At 39.4% G+C, this 23,223-nt stretch overlaps 1 protein-coding gene across 1 annotated transcript in view; it reads right to left on the reverse strand.

Annotated features, from left to right (window-relative positions):
- Positions 1-23,223, reverse strand: part of LOC127012659 (uncharacterized) — a 74,060-nt gene that overhangs the window by 34,685 nt on the left and 16,152 nt on the right. The window contains exons 4-6 of the mRNA XM_050890892.1: positions 20,822-20,908; positions 17,476-17,559; positions 11,669-11,838 (exon numbers count right to left, since the gene is read on the reverse strand). Of these exons, the coding sequence (XP_050746849.1) occupies positions 11,669-11,838; positions 17,476-17,559; positions 20,822-20,908 (341 nt within the window). The remainder of the gene's footprint in view (positions 1-11,668; positions 11,839-17,475; positions 17,560-20,821; positions 20,909-23,223) is intronic.

The raw sequence follows: 23,223 nt of genomic DNA on the forward strand, positions 1-23,223 counted from the left end.
TCACCACTGCTCCTCCGTTAGTGGGAACCAAGCCCTCCTGCTCCTAGACAGCTTTTGGCTGAAGTTCACTAGGAGTCCCTGGAGCAGGGACTAGGACCCATTTCTCTCTTGCCCCCACAAATGCTGGCACCGATTTTCTTTCCCCAGCCCGGTGAATCACCACCTATGCCGCTTCCCCAGGAAGGGCTGGGAGCTGGCTCCGGTCCCGACTCTGCTCCAGCAGAGCTGGTAGCTGTCTGGTTAGGGTGATCGGACCCCCCTTGTGCCACTTCCCACAGTCCAGTGGGGGCTGCAGCCACGGGGGAATGTGCCAAGAAAAAGGGCAGGTTGTTCCTCCCCAGCTGCCCCGCGAGGACGTGCTCTCACAGGCGCAGGGGACCCGTCCCAGCAGCAGCAAGGACCAAGCAGCGACATCCATCGCCCCTGCGAAGCGCAGGCACCAGGCTGCCATGGCTGGGGCATTTGGGAGGGTGCCCAGCAACAGAGCTCAAAGTCTCTGAGAAGGTTTAATGACAAAAAAACTACCGACCAAAAGAGGTCAGGTGTTTCCAGAGTTTTGTGGCAGATGGGAAGGTGTTTAAAGTTTTGGGCTGAGGCAGTTAAAGCTGAAGTTCAGAAAGCAGGAGGAGGGCTTGGTTCATAATTTGTCTCCTGGATGCAGCTCTTGGTGATGTCTGGGATAGCAATTTTTGAGGTGGGCACTTCGATTAAGAAGTAAGATGAAATAAAAAACTCATTTCATGTAAAATATCAAGTAGCCATAACATTACAACAACATTCAGACATTACCAGTCCAGGCTTACACTGAGCCAGAAGTAGAGAAGTTGTTGTTTTTTTTTTTTTTTAAATTGATTATATTACCAGACTCCCATAGCTGTCCAATCCCCTTGTTTATCTTCCTAATCTTAATTAAATAATGAATATTCAAAAGAAAATATGAATCGGGGTTCTCTGTATGAACTGCGCTGTTTTCCATCTCTCTGCCTCTGAAGTGGCAATGGGAATATGATTTTAAACTATTTCTTCTGGATCCTAGTAAAATATTTGTCACAATGTGTCATGATAATTTTTAAAAAGCTCTATCATCTACCTAATAAATTTGTTAAGTTTATTCAAATCTTATTGAACAGGAAAAGTGCAATGAGTCATGGTTAATATTTCTTTACCTACACTAAGAAATAAAACATATCAAAAATTCAATGTTTAGGGTCCTATTCAGAAAACCTCTATGAGTCTGTAATACATCTTTCTACATGATTTAAAAAAAAAACAGGAAACTTGCTTTAAAATGAATTATTCACCACCTTGAATAAATTTCCATCTTTCCTATTTGCAAAACCCCAAAGTCAGTTATGTAAATTTTAACCTACACTAATTACCTCAGGGGTGTGCAAGCTAAAGGAAAGTAGATGCAGTAGAAAAAAAATCCCAGACATTTCCATCACCAGGAAGCAATTTAATAGAGGAAAAAAAAATGTGTAAGTTTTCAAAAACAGAGCAGCCCATATAATTTTTTTTTTTAAATGTGGAATAATCATTGCTGCAATACCCCTTGAATCACAGATTTACTGGAATAAACCCAAGTGCTTTTTCTCCATGGCATATACCATCGTACACATAGCTAAGCGCTTGTTTCTCATGATGACACTGGCATTGTCTAGACTGTAAAAACGACCCATTGTTGAAAACGGGTGTTCCCAACAAGGAGGCATGAAATGTGGTTTAGCTTCAAGTTGATATAGACGTTGAGAAAAAAAGTTACTAAAATCTGGGAACCACTGGATAACCTCCATAGTTCGCCTGGGATGTACTGGAGAAAGCAGGGCATTGTTTGAAGGCAGAAGGGCTCAATCACAGCACCACTTTGTCCTATTCCCTGTTCCTGATACCAGGTGCTGCTTTTGCTGTGAGCCAGCTCCTTCACACATCTTTCTCAGTTTGTTCATTGGCTGTCTTGAAGTCTAATTACACAAATGGCCCATCCACTGATTTCAGAGAGCATGATCAAGACCAGTATTTGCAAAAGGTCTTTCCGTTTGGGCTCAGCCTAGAGACACACAATGGTAAATATTGTTTCTACTGCAGACAAAAACAAGAACCTGACTCAATACTATTAATCAGTGCTGACTGGCTATTTTCACTGTGAAACTACTTCACAAATAGTAGGACTTGATTCCTATAGCAATTTCAATTTGGAAAAAAAATTAAACAAAACCCCGCCCAAACACATCCTTTCCTCTCAGGAGAAAGCCCACAAAATTCAGCAAAGCTTTGAAGCAAAATGGAATTGGTTTTCTATCATTTAGCAAAAATGGAGCATTTCGGGAAAATATTTACCCTCCTCTTTTTGGTGAGTCCTAGCACTGGTATTACAACCTTCTGGTGAGGTACTCACCCCATTGCGATTTGAAACAGCCAGTCAAGCCCTAGCCCTGATGAAATTGTACTCCCTGCGAGGAGTGCTGTGAGAGTCCACCTTCCCACAAGTCCTCCTCACCAGGTCAGGGTGCAGCAGAGGCAGTGTGGAGACACCACCAGTTGGGTCTCCAGTAGTGTCCCACGCCCACAGGGATCCCACATGCAGAGGATCCCGGTGCTTCCCCTTTGTTCCACTCCTTGAGAAACCACATTGGTACATCACAGTGCAGGTAGTGCTGTCTTTCCAGCCTTAAACAAATGCCCAAATTTTGTTCTACCTAAGATTTCCATCTCTGCATCCCAAAAAGTTTTGCAGTGATGAAAATGCTGTCCACTCCATTTTTACAGATGGGAGAAGTGAGATACCAGTGGGAAGTGACTTGCCTGAGCTCACCGAGCAAAGTGTCAGCAGGACTAGAAACAAAACCCATGTCTCTTAGTCCCACTGCCACCTAGTCCTCCTCCTTCACAGTCTGGCTGCTGCATGGAGGTTCACTCCCAGTGACTTTCAACATCTAGTGTACTGTATACCACAAAACAAGTAAAAAAAGAAGAACCTTTTGACATGAAGAGAAAAAAATATTGCAAGAAAAGTTAACATTCCTTTCAGGCAAAGTGACATTTTGAGAGGCCTATCCTCTCCGTGTTAACTACAGAGAGATCACAGGGAAGTGAGGCATTGAGAGATAAGTGGGATGAGTGTCCTTCATTGAAAGCAAAGACTCTAGTAGCTGGATAAGCCCTGCTCTCAAAGTTGCACTGCCCGTTGCCTGTTGGAATTTGGGTGACCTTGTCTCGGAGATGGCCACAAACCAGGAGGTAAAGTTGTGTCAAAATCCTGGACACAAGGCAGTACTATTCACGGTGCACTCTGCCAAAAACGTGCCACAAACTCTCAGACACGTTTTTAAAAGGGAAAGAGAAAAAGCAACAAAGCAACCCCCCCCATGACTTACTTTCCAAATAGAAAATTAAACCAATTTACTGTTCATGAGCATAAAATTAAAAATTTAGACAATTGAGCCATTTGTAACAACTAGGAAAAAAACCCCAAACTACTCATACTCTCTTTTAAAATTGATACTGCAGAACACAAAGTGAGATTTACTTGCTACATGTCACGCTACAACCATATTACACTGAGCAATACAGATACATTTAGTGACAATATTATAGGCTGAGCATTTCGATAAATCTGTAAAGCATTGCATTGTCTCTAACAATGCAGTGAAGACCGAGCTACCAGTATCCTGCTACCGAGGTAGGTGCTTTTATAAGACATATATATTAAAGACACTAATTTTGAACAGTTATGGAAACTAGATCTAGCTGTAAAGTAGGTGTGATAAACAAGGACCTGAACTTCCCCAAAACTCAGAGATGTTTTCATTCAGGATTTTGATCCAAAATGATAGTACTAACAAATTAAAAGAACTTGAATCACTTTGCTTAAGATGCACTGAGGAAACTCCGGAGGGTTGTGTGTTACAGATCTACCCGGGTTCTGCAAAATAAAGATTTTGCCTCTCCAGCCTCAAAACAGAGGACTTTTTCTTCTCATTTCTGTCTTGCTGTTCACAGAGAGATCACCTGTGGTTTCTTCAGAACCACCAGGTGCTCCTTCAGATGCTTCTTATTTCACAGTTGAGAAGATGTAGCTTCAAGGTCATAAAGCTTTGATGTCCTCATCAAAATCTACGGAGTATTGTAAGTGTATGCAAGGCCATTCGTCAGAGTGTCTGACAACCATAGCCGAGCACTGAAAATATACAACACTGAAATGGCATTTACCATTGATAAAGAGACTTCAAGTAGAAATGTGCTAGCCTGTCAAAGCTCCACAAGTTCAGATGTCTCCAGATTAGCCTAGAAATCACCAGTTACTAAGAAGCTTCAGGTAATTTTAGCCTAAATAGTAAGATATAATGGCAGATGCTAACCACATTTTATTAGGGAACACAAGCAATGTTAGTGGAAACCAAGTGAACTATGCCAATCTATGGATCTAAAATGAATAGTTTACAGTAAAAGTGAAAAATAAAAAGTGTTCATAAGCTATGTAATGAACTTCAAGGTTTTACAATCTTTTCTACTTTCTGGATACTGACAGCAAATCACGGCATGAACAACTGAAGAGAAACTGAAAGGAAATACCAATCGGAAATACTGAGACTTTTTTTGTGGTTTTTCCCCATTCTTCCTCAATTTAAAAATGTTTGTTAATTTCAGCACAGAATGTTTTTATTATTTCTATAGCCTTTTCAAAGTCCCTCATGAAACTTTACTCCTTTAATCCTCTTACTCTTTCCCAAAGCAGGTATCTAATTTTAGGTCTGTTTTGCAGATAGGGAAAACAGAGTCATAACAACGAATTTGCTTGTTACAGCCCCAAAAAACTGATGTTTACGTCTGAGGTTACAGTCTATCCCATCTTTCTGAGTCCCCATTCTTTTTTCTGAGTGTCAATAAAGCATTGCCTCACAAATTTGTCTCCATAATTGTAATCTAAAAACACAGGCTTTAACTTTATCCAATAACTTCCATTTGTACTGGCTTTCACATCATCTTCTGTTTCAAGTGCACAGACATGCACTTGAACACTTTATAATTAAAAAAGACCTTCACTAACAATTATTATATGAAAATTACAGAGGGAAACCATGCTTTAAGTAAAGTTTACTATATGATTGTCTTAAATACAACAGTGGAAATGTTGCCTAATGATTTTTCTCTGTAGAGAACAGATCTCCTCCTGCAAGCCCACATCCTGCTCCATCTTTCTGCTGAAAGTTATAGGTGGAAATCTTTTCACATTTTCAGCTGAAATGTAAGCCCTCTTTCTCTGATTTGAATGCTGACATGAGCAATTGTATCATAACATCATACTCTGCTGACACATCTTTGGGTGAACATATGCACTTTAGTATATGTTCTCATTTTAACCACCTAGTCCTGAAAGCTGCATCTTGTCTAAGGGTCTAGTACAGTCGTGAGAGAAGCCAACTGTGCTAACAGATTGCCAGCAGGTTGAGCAACAGTGATGATTTCCCACCTTTGTACTAAGTAAGCATGTATGTAATGCAACTGGACTGTCTTTCCCAGTATTTCTACACCTCTCAACTTACAGAGGACCCGGTTATGTTTCACACTAGCAAACCGGTGTGAACAACTCCAAAGCCCTTAAAAACTCAGATTACACATGGAAAGCCTCAAAGTTAGCCCTGCGTTGAGCAGGAGGTTGGACTAGACAGCCTCCAGAGGTCCGGTCCTTCCCTGCCTGAATTAATCTGTTCTAAGAAGTAGAGGTCAAAAGTACCATCCAGCATAGGTTCCACTCGACATATTCAGCTCTGCTGTAAGACTGTAGAAGGAAAAAAGTTACAATATTTAGAGCAATTCATTTATCTGTAGCTTATAAAAATCTGTGTAGTCTATTAATGCTGCTAAGGAGTCTCCTGTCATAAAAGCTAACCAACAGCAGACTTAGCTACACTTGACCACAGTTTGGCTCCAAATGTATTAAAAATACAAATAAAACCTCCTTGGGAAAAAAAAAATAAAAGCAATTCTGGAGAATACACGAGCAACTAAAAATTTGTTTTCATTGTATTTATTTTTGCAGGTTCGTGCCTCTACACTTCAGTAATGCTCACTCTTTCCTTACAATCTGAGTTCTGCTCTTTTAACAGGTGGTCAGTACTTGATGAAGTCACTTAAACTTCAACAGGACTTGGCAATCACTGATTCTCTTTGAAGAATCTTCCAATTGCCTCTGTTTATTGAACCATAGAAATAGACTTCCTCACTGGAGTTTATATTAGGATAATGAGCCAGAGAGCTGACCAGTCACATTACCTTAAGCAGCAGCATATGCAGTATCATCATTTACAGTAGCTGTAGGACTCATTGTTCCAGCTCAATAGAATATCAAGAATTACTTTAGTTGTTTAATTGCCCCTCCGATCTTAAAGAAAGAACACAGTAAAAACTAAGTGAACTCCTTTTCAGTGAAAAACATAAGAAATATAGAAGATTTTCATTACTTCCATCTAAATATTTACTTAACTAAAAATCCACATAACTCCTGAACAAAGCGATCAAAAGAGAATTACAATTAAAAAGAGCAGCTATAGCAATATTATGGGTATTTTGACAGCACAGTGACAGGCCCTTTACAAACATATAAAACATTTTTTCCACAGTTCTGCTTATGTTGACATTCATTTCCATGCTCCTCCTTCCAACCTCCCCACTTCTTAAAAAACAAAACAAAACAAAAATGTGTATATCTGAGTGTCCAGAAGCAATGGGGGAGGAACTTTAGAAATTTGGAGGGTTCCCAGGCTTCGCACTGAGGAAGCAAGAGCAAGCCTGATTGATAGAATAAAGATACTTAGAAATCTCAGGTTGCCAGGCTACGGGGTAGAGAAGTCCCCTAGCTACATAGATCAGCATCTTGGTCAGGCTTTGGGTCCGCTGGGTGGGTGCTGACACACTTCTGAGGGCCACGGACACTCACTAGGCAGGACATCAGAAGTCTAAGCCCAATATCCCAAGCTTTAAGAAGTTCACCTTGTGTTTTTTCCCCCTCAAACATAGGTCTCAGTGAAGTGCTTTTTCACCAGTCCAAGAGCAGTCTACCTGGCAGGGCTATAAGGAATTCGATGAGCTTGGCCTAATGACAGATTTCAAAAGGAAATTAGGTGGTAAGCACTTCTGATGGGTGTAGATTTCAGTCTATCTGTGCCCTTGTTCTTTCTCTGTAAAATGGGGATACCCATAATTCCTACTATATCACATAAATGAAATGGAAACCATACTAACAGACTGTAGAGATGCTTTGACACTCAAATAATGAGTGTAGTATATAAGTAGCTTACCTAAAATGAAGTCACCCACTTTTAAGACATGGTGTAAATGAAACATTGCCAGCTTTTGTATTCTTGAGCTACGTTTCTCAGTAAAACAAAAAAATTACTCATTTGAACATGACAGTCATTTAAAATCTTGGCAAATGTCAAAAAGAAGTAGCCAGGTTTTGGCTGAGGAAAAGTCACCTTCAATTCTGCATTGCTCTTAGGTACACATATTCACACAAGTATATTCATGAAGAATGATCACAAAGGATTGTGTAATGCTTAGTAGGCTACGGCTTTGATGAGGGGAGGTCTGCAGGTACCATCAGGATATAAACGACAATATTATCCAACTGGGTAGAACATGCAAGCAAATGTGCATTAGTGTTTTATACGACCAAGGCCTGATCCCACTGATTAAATTCCTGATTGGAGGGTAGATTTGTCATCATCTTACATAGTACCGAATATTACCCACATACTATCCACCATTAACCAAAGCAAAACTCATCACTCCGTCATCATATAAATTGATCTCGCTGTGACTTGGCAAGGAGTCAGAGCAATGATGATATTGACCCTGTAAGAATATTAGGTCTAATGCCCAGCGACATTAACCTTTGTTTAACCAAAAGGTAAATCTCTTGATGAAAGGCAACATTTTATTACTATCCACCTGCAACAAATAGCTCATTTCTTACTGCTATAACTCAACTGCTGGTACTGAAGAGCAAAACTTGCACTTTACTTTCAGAGGCGCTTGAGTAATTCACATTGAGGTCATGGATCAAAACTGATTATATAGTTGTAATGATCAAGTCCTGCAAGGTGTTATACCCAGCACAGAGGGCTAAACGTAGCAGCTGAATCCTGTAGAGAGAAACAGAGGTTGTGAACAAATTGCCTTTAGTTAAGAATACTGACCAAGTTGCAGGAAGAGGATGGCCATGCAGGAATGATGTTCTTGACTTCTGGGGCTGTATGGATCCTTCCAATTGCCCCATTCTTAACTTTTGCTGAGAGAACCTACATAAAACTGAGTAGTCACTTTTATTGTCTCAGTTCAGAAACAGCTGAAAATCCTAGAGCTGGTATTTTTCCACAGCATTTGAATTAATGACTGGCAAGATTATGTCGCCAAACGCCCATCAAGCGCAACCTCATCCCAAACACCAGTGTTTGCTTCATCCTCGGCAGTCTCTTATGTTTTGAGAGCATCTTGCCTTTAATCAAAAATGTTAAGCCCACATTACGTCAGGTCTTTCCTTGCATATTTCTCTGCTCTGTAAGATCAAGTTCTGCCCATAAGTGTGTATCCCTACATTGTCTCATGGCAGATGGTTTTCTGCGGCATTCTGCATACCCAGCCTTGGTTGTACCTGCTCAGCTTCTACCACAACACAGTCCCAAAGTTATGATTTTCTCTCAATAGAGTTTGGTGGGGTTTTTTTATTAAAAGCAAATGTCATTGGGGCTTTTGAAATCTGTAGGCCTACATGGTAGGCTGCAGGAAACAGTACTGCTTTCCAAATTTAGTATTCTTTATTGTGTTTGTTAACAGAACATTGACATCTGCTTAATGCTTTCTTTACAAGAATCTATCAGATCTCCCCTTATGTATTTCTTGCCAATCTCAACTATCAGCTTTTGCATTTACAAAACAGAACACAAAGTAAGTAACAACGCAGCTTAAAGTTCCAGAGCTAAAATCTTGCATAAACCTTTTTTATTATTATTATTTTGGAAAGCGCATCTGCTCTTTCAAAAACTTTTAATCATGGTGATCTCATGCACTGAGCTGCTGTTTAAACAAAAGCCACCCATTTACTGTAAAGCTACAAAGCAGAGAAGAAAAACAATGAACTAAGGGATAGATAGTTAATACATAGCTGTCATCTTCGTGCCAACACTGCCAGCAAAACTCTAGTGCAAATCAGATGCCTCATTGGAGAGAATTTTTGGCAGCCTAAAAAGAAACAGCAGCAACTCAAGTGTGTTTCTGAACCTTGCTTGTAAAACCAGTCTCATGTACTGTAAACTTTCACTTGCTATTTTTAACCCTTGGGCTCCCGTGTTTTGTTTTCATTTTGTCAAAGCAAAGGAATGTGAGAAATGTCTATTAGACTCCTTTACTCAGCCTGAGGGTTAATTACTCAATTTGGTAGATATTTGAAAATATTATGTTACCTCTAACAGCAAAATTGATAGAAGCTTGTTTCAGGCTCACTTTATGTCATTATGGCAGATTAAATTAACTAATCATAAATTACACTGGCTAAAATACATCTGCTACTCACTAAACCTGCAGAAGGGAGGGAAGGGTTTTTTTCTGAATAAGAAGTAAATGCCACATGGCAAATTAAAGACTTTTTCAAACCAATAAACATACATTTAAGCAACAAAATCTGGAAGCATCCCAAAGATGGCAGCGACAGATTGTGAAGACCATGGCAGCAGTCTAACACCGAACCTGTAGCTGCTGCGGAAAGCTATCAACGCTACAGGGGTATATCCACAGATCAAAGAGTAAAGATGGTCTATTGAAGAATAAAGAAGGTCAATTAAAGAAGAATAAACATGCTCACATTATTGTTAGATGTCTTTGAATACCAATATGACATGAGGTGCGTGTTTGCAGCCTCTACTTCCAATGTCACCTTCCATTTTCTGTTCTAAGGTGCTGAATGCACCATTTCTATGTGCTTCCAAGAAAAGGATGGATGTATACATCACTGACCTAGAAGACAACATAGATTTTACAGTGATCTTCTTGTTATCCTCTGCATTGCAGGATGCAGATGTGACAGCTGATACAATGTCAGTATGACTGAATTCCTAAACAGGGCATGGACAACTGAAGTTAGAGATATGTGGGGGGAATGGACAGAAAACACAGGCATTCAAGACTTCTTCTGCACAGTATAAAATATTGAGTCCCTATCTGTAATCTCATGATAGACCAGATCAATCAATCACATTAAATGAGGATTTTCTTTCTTTTGGAAGAAAATAGAGAAGAAAAGCAGTATTATATTGTATTACACGTGGATTCACATATACGGCTGTCAGTTAAAAAGCAGAACATTGTTTTGGGATGACAAGAGAGCTTGCTCCTGTCTAGGAAACAAACTTTGCTGAACACCTCCAAAAAGAGTCCAAGTAAGATGATCAGCCTCCCAGTGACCATGTTTAGAGGGAGGGTAAACAAAGGATTGACAAATCTATTGTGTTCCTTCAGGTGTCACAGAGCTTCACGAAGATTTGTGGGCATCTGAATAGCCCAAACACTTTGAGTGTGAACTCTCAACATATTATAAAGTCTTCTGGAAAGGTGCAGCACTCTCCCTTCACCTGTTCCCAGGTTCCTACTCCATCAGTCCCTTGAGGCAGATGACACTTTTAGTACCATCTGCATCCTTTTCCCTCATGTTTCCCTCCCATTTCATGTTCTCTGAACAATACCCCCCAAACCACCTTCTATGTATGATGCATACAGCTACAAAAAAGTCAGAAGGAATGAAATACAGCTACACAAGGATTTAGAGGAAAGCAGCAAGGAAGGGAATTGTGTCCCTCAGCAACACGCAGAAGGCAACGATGAAGTTTAGTCCTGCAGTGAAAAAATTCTAAAAACTTCCTCTGAAAATAAAAGAAAGCTTAGATCACCATCAGTCACTGGATAACCTATTTTAAGCCCATCGGAGCCAGTGCACTGTTCTCATGTTGCTAATTAAAAATGATAGATTCATCAATTAATCTCTCTTCCTGTCCCCTAGTCTTGGTGTGAGATTTTTCAAAGGGACAAATGGTAGTTAAGTGCCCACAAGTATCACTTCAGCCCTGAAAACTTGTGCCTTTGTCAACATGAACCCGACCTTGTCTCTTTACTCTACGAAATGACAAAAAGAAAACCGTAGGAAGCTTTGCCATCCTGAAAAACACAACAGATCGATAATTTGGGAATAATCTTATCCTCTGTACAACGAATATTGCTACATAAATCCTTCCTGGGCTCCAATCCGAACTTGCTCATTGATAGATGAACAAGCCCCTGTTAAATTTGGCAGAGAGAGATGTCCTAAGCTTAGGCTCTTGATTGAAACTCAATTGCAATACTTACTATGGAGCAGTCAGAGATACTCCACTATTTAGGAAAGAAGCAATGAAGGTAATCTATTTTTATTTGCATTGAAATGGAGACAAAGATAAAGGTCCTGCTGTTAGCTTAGCAAAGTGCCAGTCACATAAAGCAAGCCAACGAAACGGGTTATCTTTTCCCCTTTCAATATATGTATCGCCAGGCAGTGAAATAGAATTGGGGTGTACAAGGTTAACAAGCCAGCATCATGTTATGAAGCAAGCGATAAAATTGTCTTATAGTTCTTAACTCTGACCTGTTCCAGTGAAAAGCTGCCAAGCAGAATTATGTCATCCTGAACATCTCTCTCAAACTGTTCGATATATGAAGGAATCTCTTCATCTTCAAGCTCCCTGTGAAGGTCACGTGCCTTACTGGAGCTGACAGGCATCACGGAGTCTGGAAAATCTTCACTGGCGACACAGGCTGCTTGAAACAAAAGTGGCAGATTATCTCTTAGCAAATGGGAGTTCATTCACTGGTTAGTACCTTCTCAGTTAACATGTTTGGCCCACCAACATTTTAAGACAACGATTCATGCCATAAAGTGAACAGTAATAAATAACATCAGTAGAACAACTGGCAGGTTCCAAGTGCCATTACCAGGAAAACTCTCCTCAGGAGCAGCATCTGCATACAGGTACAAATTTAGCACGTGCAGCTTGTTCCTTAAATAATTTTTAAAAGGGGTGCTCTGCATTTCCATGGTCACTTCACTCCCCTGCAAATCTTAAAGGAATTGGGATTTGGAACGACTTTGGTTTTCACTCCTGAGGAAGAGGAGGAATAACTGCAATTGAAAGGGAGTTTTAGGCGGAGCCACACCAAGCATTTCATCTTCCTCCCACTCACCCCAGAGGATCGGATTCCTCCCCTAGGTGTGTGCGCGCAGCTCCTACCTAATTAATTGGGTCTGGTTCTACTCTCACCCACATCATTCCCCTGATTTCACTGCAGTGACATATGCAGAACCAAAGGATACGTGCTGCACAAATAAAAATAAATCCCATTCATAGTGTCAACCTTAAAGAGAAGCTGTGTCCTTTTTTCAGTTTAATTCATCATGCTACATAAAAAAATAGATCTCATTGATATCTGCTACAGTACTGATACTAGTTTGGGTCATAAATAATAAAGACAACTATTTTTGTTCATGTCTCCATGTTAGGATCACTAAGAAATGACAGGTATCAGGTTATTCACATCTGACTATCTTTCTTGCCTCATATTTCTGTGTGTAAGTTTTTATAGTTCTCTGAGCCTTTCTCTGCAAGAAACTGCCATATCTAGTTATTTGCTTTTCTATTTGTCCATCCTAAGACATGAAAGCAGTTAAAAGATTTTTTTTTTTTTCCTCACTCCCCTTTGAAGTCTTTCATTCTCTAATGAAGACCAGAAAAGGAAAGATAAAACTAAGGCTGTTAACATTTTCAGGTTTGCTCACTACTCATTGTTTAATGACTTTAATTGTTGAGCCTCCCGAGTACTTAAATCACCTCGGTGCCACCAACACACAGGAAGTAGGGTGGGTTTTTTATTTAATTACGACAGGATACAATTCATAATCATGTTGGGGGAAGTGTACAGTAGATATAAACAACCCAAACCATTACCTTAGGGTACACAATCTCTTCATGTAGCATCTTACAAACCTAATGAAAAGTGATTTGACCTACAACTATTAACTGCAAAAACAAAACAGTATTTACATTTAAATTTACTGTAACATTAAGGGTTTGGCTAGGAGAGAGAAAATCCAGGAAGTGCTGGAAAAGGAAACAATGCCAACAGCAGAAGATGCAGCATCGCTTGTTCCCCTCGATGCTGTATTGTACACAACAGGCCATATGCTCAGCTGGTATAAATCAGCTGCTTTACTGCTTTCACAGGAACAGTGAAAGTTTACATCCTGGGAAGACTGTACATTCCTATCTCAGGATCCTCTGGGTGCAGAGAGATAGTCCTTATATATCAAAAAAGGAATAAAAACATTCGGTTCACAAAGACGACCATACAGTAATTCATCAAAATATCCTTTTTCTTTTTTGCATTTATTATTTTTGTGAGGAATTGTATCAAGTGAACTCATTTTTGGTGGAAGATACTGGGCTCATTAGCACACCTTTTGTGGAAAAACAGCAAAAGAAGAGAGAGAACATTTTCAAAAGCCTTTGAAGGAAGTAACTGCTAAAAATACAGAGATAAATTATGATTCAGATTTTAAAAATATTTGATGAAAAGATTCATATGCTTATTTAAGCACAGCTGGAAAAACTGTTCATTTGCCTGAGCTGGAGACAGGGAGAGAACAGGGTTGTTCAGCTGGTCTATTCCTTCCATGCTGGCTTTGCAAAGAAACCTCTGAAACTCGGTCACCATCAGGTTGCTCCTTGCCTGAACTGACCCACAGGTGAGAGGCTTGAGCTGCCACCCCAGAGCAACGCTTGACCAATACAAAACCTCCACCTCCTTGCTGTACAAAAGTAGCCGCGGTGTTAATGTTACTACTTTGTACACATAGGATGAAATGGCTGAAAATTTACAAGGAAATTCATTGATAGATTGGTAAAATAATTAAAAACTGGCTGCTTCAAGTAGTTAGCATCTGTGTCAAACTTTTCCTTGCCTCAGCTGTACTTAACACTGCGAGTCATACTTTCCACATAGTTTAAATCACTTCTTCTCCTTAGCACAGGCTGTATTTGCAGATGCTGTGCTGTAATTAAAGCAATCTCTGCTGTATTAGCTTGGCTGCTTTTAACTTCATTTACTCCTGCATTTGTCCATCAGATAGCAGTGGTTTATATACTGAGATGAGAATTTAAAGGGTAGGTTCGCCAGCAGGCTACACCTCAGCGTGGCTTTGAATGTATAAAGCAGCTATAAACTCCACATGGAAAATGTATTTTGGCTGCCTGGTTCTAGGATACTCTGTGTATAAATTGTAGCTAAAAAAGTACATCACCAAAGGCTCACGCATCAGTTTCAAACAACTAAAATGCTGCAAAACTTCGCACTTCAATTTTTCATTGTTGCCAAAGAATAATATAATAGAAAATATTTTTTATGGTATTCACCTAGCATCATTTTAGATGTGTATGGATCACGATCTTACATTGTTTGAGAGATTTTATCCCTAGGTAAAAAATACACAGTCTACATCTTTCCCTAAAAAAACCAAACAAACAATGTTGCCTTTTAAGTTGCCTTGTAATATGAACTAACACGTACCACAAGAGCAACCAACAGGTTACTCAGCGACAAAATGCTTTAAATATACAATTATATAAATTCTGAGCCATGTTCTTTCCTTTCCTTTGGGGACCATCTATTAATTAGGACTGTATGACTACGTGATTTTTCAGCTCAGTGGTCAAATGAAAAAAAGAAGCAGTTCTGTAAGAGTGGAACCAAATGAATCCTAGTTTTCTACGGATTTTCTGATGTCTAATAAGGGTCAAACTCCCATATTAGCTTTTCCCTCAGTGGAGATATTAATGATGCTTGTCTGCTCTGCTCAGCTGCCCACTTCCATAAAACTGGTAGGGAAGTCAGACCTGTGAGACTTGCTCTCTGTTAAAAAAAAGGATTTGGAAGTGAACAACAGGTTCAAAAATTGGGACTGAGAAACACAGACAGGCAGAAATAAATACAGTCTGATATATGCACACAGAGGTGGAGACTGCACAAGCCTCACTTCCTCAGGAAAATCTTGCTCTTTTCTGGATTTTATTCACCCAAGGCAAGAAAAATAAAAAATTCAGCTAGGACGGGGCACAACATTCACCCAACAGGACTAGCTCTGATACCCATTATGGCACTTTTAAGGAATAAAAGCGCTGAGGTACTGCTCGAGACACAAGACAGCAGCGTGCTGCGGTGTCTCCCCCACTCGCTGCCTTCTTGCCTACATGGGGGGCTCTGACATGCACCTGGAGTGCGAGACATGTGTTAATGCATTTGGCTTGCCCTTGAATTGAACCAGTGAGCAGGCAGCTCAGCAACCTCGGCAGCCTCAGCACGAGATGACTGTCCGCAGAGCACACCGCGTACGTTCAAATGGCTTTGGATGGATGAGAGATTTGAACCTGTCTCACACTCCACGTAGCCAAAGAGTAATAAGAGCATTTTGCCTCTCATGGTGGTTTGATAAGACTAGATGGAGAAAAAGACCTTTTTAGTTCAAACATATCCGGTGAGTTTAAGTTATAAACATTTGAGGAGATCAGTGAAACCTTATTTCTCTCTAAATATGCTATTTGCTATTATCCTCTGTAAAACATCTGTTCATCCTAACAATATCCATTAATGTTATTTGTAATATAATACAAAGTTTTAGGGCACCTATCTGAAGGAGAGAGTAACCACTGATGGATGTGGAAGGCTTCTCCTTCACTCGCTGGTTTCCTTGCTTAAAAGTGGACAAATACAGATGGTGCAATTCGGCTCACTTACCTTTAGCCATACAAATAGCAATGGTCAAGTCTAAGTCAGTTGTCCAAGACCCTTCTAGAGTCAAAAGAAAGAGAAGAACTGCTTCCAGGGCGCAATTTGTCTAATCAGCTAAGAGGTGTCTGCATCAGGTGGGCTGAACCACTGCCCAGAGATGCTTCTCTCTCTCTCTCTCTCTCCCTCCACTTTGGGTGAGCCCCAGAAGCTAACTTTCAGAAAACGAATGAAAAGGGTACTAGACCTCACCCTGGGGCAGCCTGTAAAATGACATCAGGACATTTTCCTTAATCATACAGGGTTATTTTGATGATAAAGCTATTGAAGAATATGAAATGTTATGAATATTGGTAGACAGGGATTACATAAGTACCACAGATAGACACCCTATGTCAATCTTTCCTATAGAAATAACGTTGACTTCACAGCCAAACGTGTTTTTATTTTAATCTATGTTGTTGCGGGATAAAAGCAACAATCAACCTGCAGCACTGCTATAATCTCTCTCAGCAATGTGGAGCTCTACATTAACATGCAACAATAGAGAGCTTACTAATAATTTGTTAAAGGTTTTTGCTTAAACTATCTGCATGAATTTAGCTGTGATGGTTGTACTTTCTTTTCCTTGCATTTGAACTGAGACAAAATGGGTTTCAAAGATGTTACTGATATGACCAGTGCCAGTTCAAGGGATTTTGCAACCCTAGGCAAATGAAAATATTTGCCTGTTCTAGAATAAAGTTGCTCACAAACTAAACAGTCATAAACCATGTTGCACCTCCTGGAGCTCCAGTGCCGTAGGCAACCGCTTGCTCTGTCTCTCCGACAGAGTAGGTCCTGTGTAGAACTGAAATATAACAGGAAACCTCATACTGATACAAAGAACAGAAAATACTTTTGCACAAAAGACCTCTGCTGAAAAAGGAGGGGGAGGATACCCAAAAATGCAAGGGCAGCCCTGAGCCGGGGCTTGTTCATATGACACTTTTCCTATGAAGAAACATAGGAGAGCAGCAGACATGCACCTTGTGTAAAGGCTGTGGTGGTAACGGTCTCATGAATCAAGTGGGTGTTAAATAATGCCTGTAAAAATAAGTGAAGCCAAAGTAAGGCTGTTGGCTTGAGGTGACGAAATCTCTTCTCCTACACTTCTTGTTTTTACTGTAGATGGAACATCAATTTGTATTTTCTAACAAAGCCACAGAAAACATTTTCTTACTCACCTGTTACTGTAAATCCTTACGTAGACAACCTCAAACACTGTGTGACATGAGCCGTGCATCTAACAAATGGCCCACCCATTTATGAGCTTAAATAAGGATTTAGATTTCTAGCTTTGAGCACATAAGCAGTATTTCCAGTCATCTTTCGTAAGGGTGGAATTCAACATGCAATGAAGCAGCCTAGAGAAAGCATGCCACTTAAGTTACATTTAAAACCACATAAACATGACTCAAAACGCAAAACATTTGGGGAAAAAGATCTTACAGGCTCACATTAAAATCAATGTCCCTTTTGCTTCTGCGTTCAAGGGGATGGATTACCCGCTCTCCTCCCTGCATCCAGACTCAAAAGAGTTTTATTTTTCTTTATGCAAATGATTTTGTTATTTACCTTGGAAGTCCAGTATCTTGTTTTCTTCATCTAGAAGCTTCATCAGTTTACCATACAGGATTTGCTCATCAAATTTCACAGGATCTTAAAAAAACAACAGTGAAACATCTATTGTTTCTTGCAGTAGTATTTGAGAAAACACTATTTTAAACTATAAAGATATAAAAATAAAAAAGTTAAGAAACCATTTGACACTTAAAAAGTTTTCACAGTACTAGTTTCATAGCAGAGGTGACTGTCATTTTCTTCTGAGTTATGAAAGACAGTTTAAAATAAAAAATATATAATCATATACTTTTAAATGGTGAGCAATATTGTATCTTGGTCTGGACTGAAACTGGTTTACTAATTCTGCTAATAGACTAGTTGAAATGATTATGTATATTCAAATTGCCAGATGAATTCTATTTGACTCTTAATAAAAATCTAAGTACCTAATTTATTTTCTAATGTGATTTTGGATCTTTATTAGAATTTTTACCTTGCTGTCCATAATACTAACACATTATCTAGTATGAGTAGCCATTACAGCACACTATGAATTTTGATTTTGTCGCTGGCCAGTCATTCAAATTCCCAGTAACATCTGCAGATTTTAAAAAGGACCAAGGGAGACACACACACGTACCTTTTTCCATGAGACCTAAAAAATCACTTCAAGTGTCTATATTCAAGGGAGAAATGACCAGTTGAGACTGTCTTCTTTCCAGATCTCCAAGACCCTGGCTTCTCTAAGTTGTCATTGAAGACAGGCAGGTAGAAGGCCAAAGAAATGCATACAAGGTAGGTGAATCGAAGTACAGCTACAAGCGACCTTGGGTGGCTTTTTTAAAGTGCCCAATAGAATCTCAAAGAATAAATTTTCTTTACCATGAAATTTCAGAGCCAAGTTTTTCAGTTACACTGAGCATTCAAAGAGGGAGGCTTCTGCAAACCTCTTCTGCAAGTACAGAATCTTTTACATTTCTTTTGGCGTGTAACATTGAAACGTTCCCTTGGCGAGGGGGGGAAGCAAATCCATAGTGGGGTGTTGTTTGTTCTCAGGGCATTATCAACTCAGATAAATTTCCAGAACAAATTTAATTTATCAAATATAGAAAAGATAATTGCCAATATCTTCATTTCCACAGAATAACCCATTAAAGAATCCCATATGATGAACACATTAAATGATATTTAACTTTGTATAATAGAGTTGGTGGCTGAAGATTTGCTTTTCACCAGCTATTCTCTTTGGGCATTGGGCCTGACTTGCTTAAGTCATAAGAAGAGTATAACTTTAAAGCATGCCCTGATTTCTTCATCTTGTTCTGCTTTTGTCTCTTGTTAGTGACAAGCTGCTAGCTGGAAAGAGGAGGTAAACGAATATGGTTTCCAATCAGGGGATGACCGTGCAGGACCAGACTTCAGTTCTTACAAATGTAGTTCCACTTATTTAACACTTCTGCAAGGAAAAGGAAAAATGAGCCTGGTTTGTGAGTATCTGACTGGTTGAGGTGGGAAGGGACCTCTGGAGGTCATCTGGTCCAGACCCCTGCTCAAACAGGGCCACCTAGAGTCAAGTTGCCCAGGACCATGTCCAGACGGCTTTTGAATGTCTCCAAGGTGGAAGACTTGCTCTTGGCAGAGGTGTTGGTAAATATAGTGTTAACACTGCTCTGCAGATGTCAACACAACGAACCTGAGGCCAGTACCATTGCTAACCGACCTTTAATAAACAAGTGTTACCCCAACCTTTGAGTGACATTTTTGCTGGGGAGAAAAAAGGAGGAACGCCAAAGGACAGTTGTTCACACATGGATCTCAGGTCTAGCCTGATATGCAAGTGCCTAAAACCACCCCCAGAACTGGATGGACTTTCTCAGAGCTTTCATCTGTTCCAAATAAAAAAAATTTAAAAAAAACCAAAAACAAAAAAACAAAAAACCACCACACATTTAAGGCATTTAAGGTTAAGTGCGTATCACTCAGCCTGTTCAACATAGGCAAGAGAACATTTTCTCCTGATGAATACTGTACTTCCATGTATCCCTTATGTCACCACTCTATCCGTACATGTTTTTAGGCACATATGTACAGTTACAGAAATCTAATCTGCTTTTCATTCTCTGGTTATGAAGCAGATCATGACTTATGAAGCCTATTCATAAGATGAACCAAGGTAGTACCAACAGAAAAAAAATCTTTCATTTAAAAACTCTGAGCCAGAAGCTGTCTTCCAAGGTATTACATTGCTGTCCTATACAATGAATGGGGAAATTATAAGGGTTAGATGTAATTCATCCTTGATAAACTTTGATTTTTTTTTTCACCAGTACACAGAAATTCAAGTTACTGACATGCATTAGAGCCTGTTTTTCTCAGTCACACAAGTTTTTGCCTCAAAAGTTTAAACCTCCATATCTACTCAAAGTAAAAGTTTCTCATGAATTTCAGAAGTGACCTAGTTCAAGACCCTTTATAGTAGACACATTTTTTTAGATCTGACTACAACTGTGTGTCTAGAGAGTCTCTGCAGTACAAATAAGCACAAGGTTTAAAAAAGCAAAGGGCTAGGAAGGTAACACAGGAGAACTGGGTCTTGCGTGCTATCGGGTTGTTAGTGCTTAACACCAGGAGCTGGGCCAAAGCATTCAGCTAAGCACTTCATTACCGTGATGATGTTCTTACTTAAGTCCATGCAAATTCAGGCAGGCCCGTTCCCACCCTCTCTTATCCAAAAGCCATGACAGAGAAGGAGAATTTCCTCTGCTAGACAATACTTCATGGTTAATCTCTCTCATACCTATGCATAACTTCTGTTCTCCCAGCTCTGCAGAGTCACACCCTCCCACTCCTCGCTATCGCCCACAGACAGCAAAGCTAAATATCTTGGCTAAACTGGCAAAAAGAAAACCAAAAAAGCCTCCTCATGTGCTGGGAACTTTTACAGACTCTGGGGTTTCCTTCTGTTAGGCAAACATACATTCAGCTTAGCAATAAAATTGCTCTCCAAGAAGGATTTTGGGAGCAGGGTTGCAAAAAAGCTACGGCTTAGTACTCAGTTCTGGTCTAACTTTGTTAATTAGAGAGAACATGGTATAGACAATGTTCTCAGAGTGTGCTTCATTTTGCTACGGTAGTGGAGTGAATACAGCACAGCCTCACTTTTACCCGTCTGTTAACTCACTGTCCTTGATCAAAGACTATGTGTACTGCCTATCGTGTTCAGAGCGGTTAAGGCTTATAATTTAAATTGTAAACCTCAATATTTAAATAGAACTGCATATGTGATCTTTGTCACCTCATTTTCATGAATGGAAAAGAATATTCTGACACCAAAATTACATACTTAATTCTGCCTCACCTTCTTCACTGACCTCCATCCCACACTGCCTTGGGTTTATTTCCTCATCCATCAACGGGTCAAAGTAATTTCTGCTGTATTCATTTCCTGTGGAAAGCACATGAAGTAAGGGTCAGCGATTATTAGAAGCACATGAACCAAAATGTTAATTTTGAAATCGACACCAGCAAGCAAAGGGGCATTTTTTGCTACTTTATAAGCTTAATTTTTTTAACAAGTCCTCTAAGCCTACTAGTACTGCAATTATCATCTTCTGAAAGGTCAGAAAAGGTAATTCTGGAAACAAGTGCACTTTATGTTACTTTTGCTCAGGAACTAATGAGAAAAATTCTCAAATTTAGATGATGGGAAGATAAGAAAAATTTTTAAAAAATCCAGCATCCCCAACATAAGCCAAAGTATTCTTGAAACACATTGTACAAGTGAATTACCCATGCTGCAGAGGAATTTGTGTTTCACAGCTGACCTCTCCAATTTCAACAGTTTTAAATTTCACCACTGAGGTTTCAACGTCTGGTGCATCTTTAATACTGTATTCAACCAGAGAAGTGTTTAATTACAGAGGAGATACTAGAATACTGCCTCATTAATCTGTACAGCAATTATATTCAGTTGGGCTAGGTAACTAATATGAGATTTTGATGGGATAAAACCACTCATTTTAGCACTTTCCATTTCAACAGCTAGTTTTATCTGCTCTTTAGAAACTAACCAAGTTTACAAAAAACGTCCTTTGTTAGACTTATCAAGGAATAATGCAGCATCTAGCTGCCTAGAGGAACTCCCAGTAAAAGCCAGAAGAATTTTCTTTATGCAAGGGGGGAGGGAGGGCTTTTTCGTCAAAATATGTCCTTCCTTCAGCAAAAGTGCTACACTCTATTAAAACCATCCTCACATTCATTGGGTTTGCAAACACAGTAAATTACTACTAAAAAGAGAAAAAGTAAAATAATTAAGTCCATAACAAATTTTAAAATTGCTTGAATAGACATAGACCTATATCCTAGAAAACACATAAGAGCTAAATGTATGAGAGGGTTAATTCATTCAAGATACTCTGTAGTAGTCTACAGTGTATTTGTTTTAGGATCAAAAATAATCCAAGCAGCAGCTCCTTTTCAGAGACTAAATGAAACTTTGATATGAAACTAGGTTTAATTTATATTTCTGGACTGGCACATTTTGACTGTCAGTCTCTGTTCCTTCAATGTAGTAAGTACAAGAACTGAAAATTTGCTTTACCTTGAGGTCTCAATAAAGAAAAAATAAATGAGTTTCATTTTTGTTACTTTATCTGTCAACAACTACTAGGCTGGTATGAATCTTGGCAGTATGTAATCAAAGTCTTATGTACTGCAATAACAGAGCCATTCTACCTTATTCACTGTAATTGTTTTCTCTAGCACAAAGCACCGTGATGTTATATGAACACCCCTTCACATGTTGGTAAAATAATTCACCCATGTGCTAAAAAAGAAAATGATGATGCATTTCTTTATTCAATTACTTCATAGCTGTAAATGTAAATTGCTGGAAAGTATGTTGCAACCATACAAGCAATACTCAGCTAGTGCATAGGCATTTTGCACAGTCTTAATATCACAACAGATTTTACTGATTTTTTTAATACCCCATGTTCTTTATCCTGTGGGTCTGGTGTGAAAATCTGAGGCGCAGACTTTTGGGCAACTCTTCTGGACAGAATAATTGGCATTTAGGAGGAAGTGTCATGTTATATTTGAGTCTGTGACGCATGGAAACCATTATTCAAAAAAGCGATACGTTGACAAATACCATTAAACAGCTTGCTCTTTGGTCCTTTTTAAAAAAAGAACAACCTCATCCCTTCTTTGAGGAGTATGAGATATTTCATCCAGGGCTTTGGGTCTGTCAGAACTGCACACAGATGGAGACAGATAATTATGCAAAAGTAAAAAGAAGAACCAGGTTTGACTTCTCCAAAACAACGTACACACTTTAAAACCTACATAGGTAAAATGAGTGGTAAATGTCAGAATCACCTCCTTATGGTGATTTTATAGATAACAAGCCATCTTAAACTGCAGAACTCCACAGAAGACCTTCAGTGAGGCTTTCTGAAGAGTTGAAATCACTGCAAACCTTAGATCACTGTTCTTGGGGGGTTTTTTGTAGGTGTTTTGGTCTCCCCCCCCCCCCTCAACATACACCTTGAGAACTGGTGTGACCAGGAGGTCTAAGCTCTGGGCAGGTCCTAAGATTTGTTGGGGGCAGGGGGAGTCACTTTAGTTTTAAAATACAAAATTATCAATTTTAGTCAACATAACATGCTGCCCAAGGCATTTTGCTAATAACATTTTGTGAGCATGTGAACAGATTACTAATCATTTCACATTTGCTTTTGGAAATATTTGAAAGTGTAT

The sequence above is a fragment of the Gymnogyps californianus genome, chromosome 2, assembly GCF_018139145.2.
Source record: "Gymnogyps californianus isolate 813 chromosome 2, ASM1813914v2, whole genome shotgun sequence".
NCBI classification, from domain to species: Eukaryota; Metazoa; Chordata; class Aves; order Accipitriformes; family Cathartidae; genus Gymnogyps; species Gymnogyps californianus.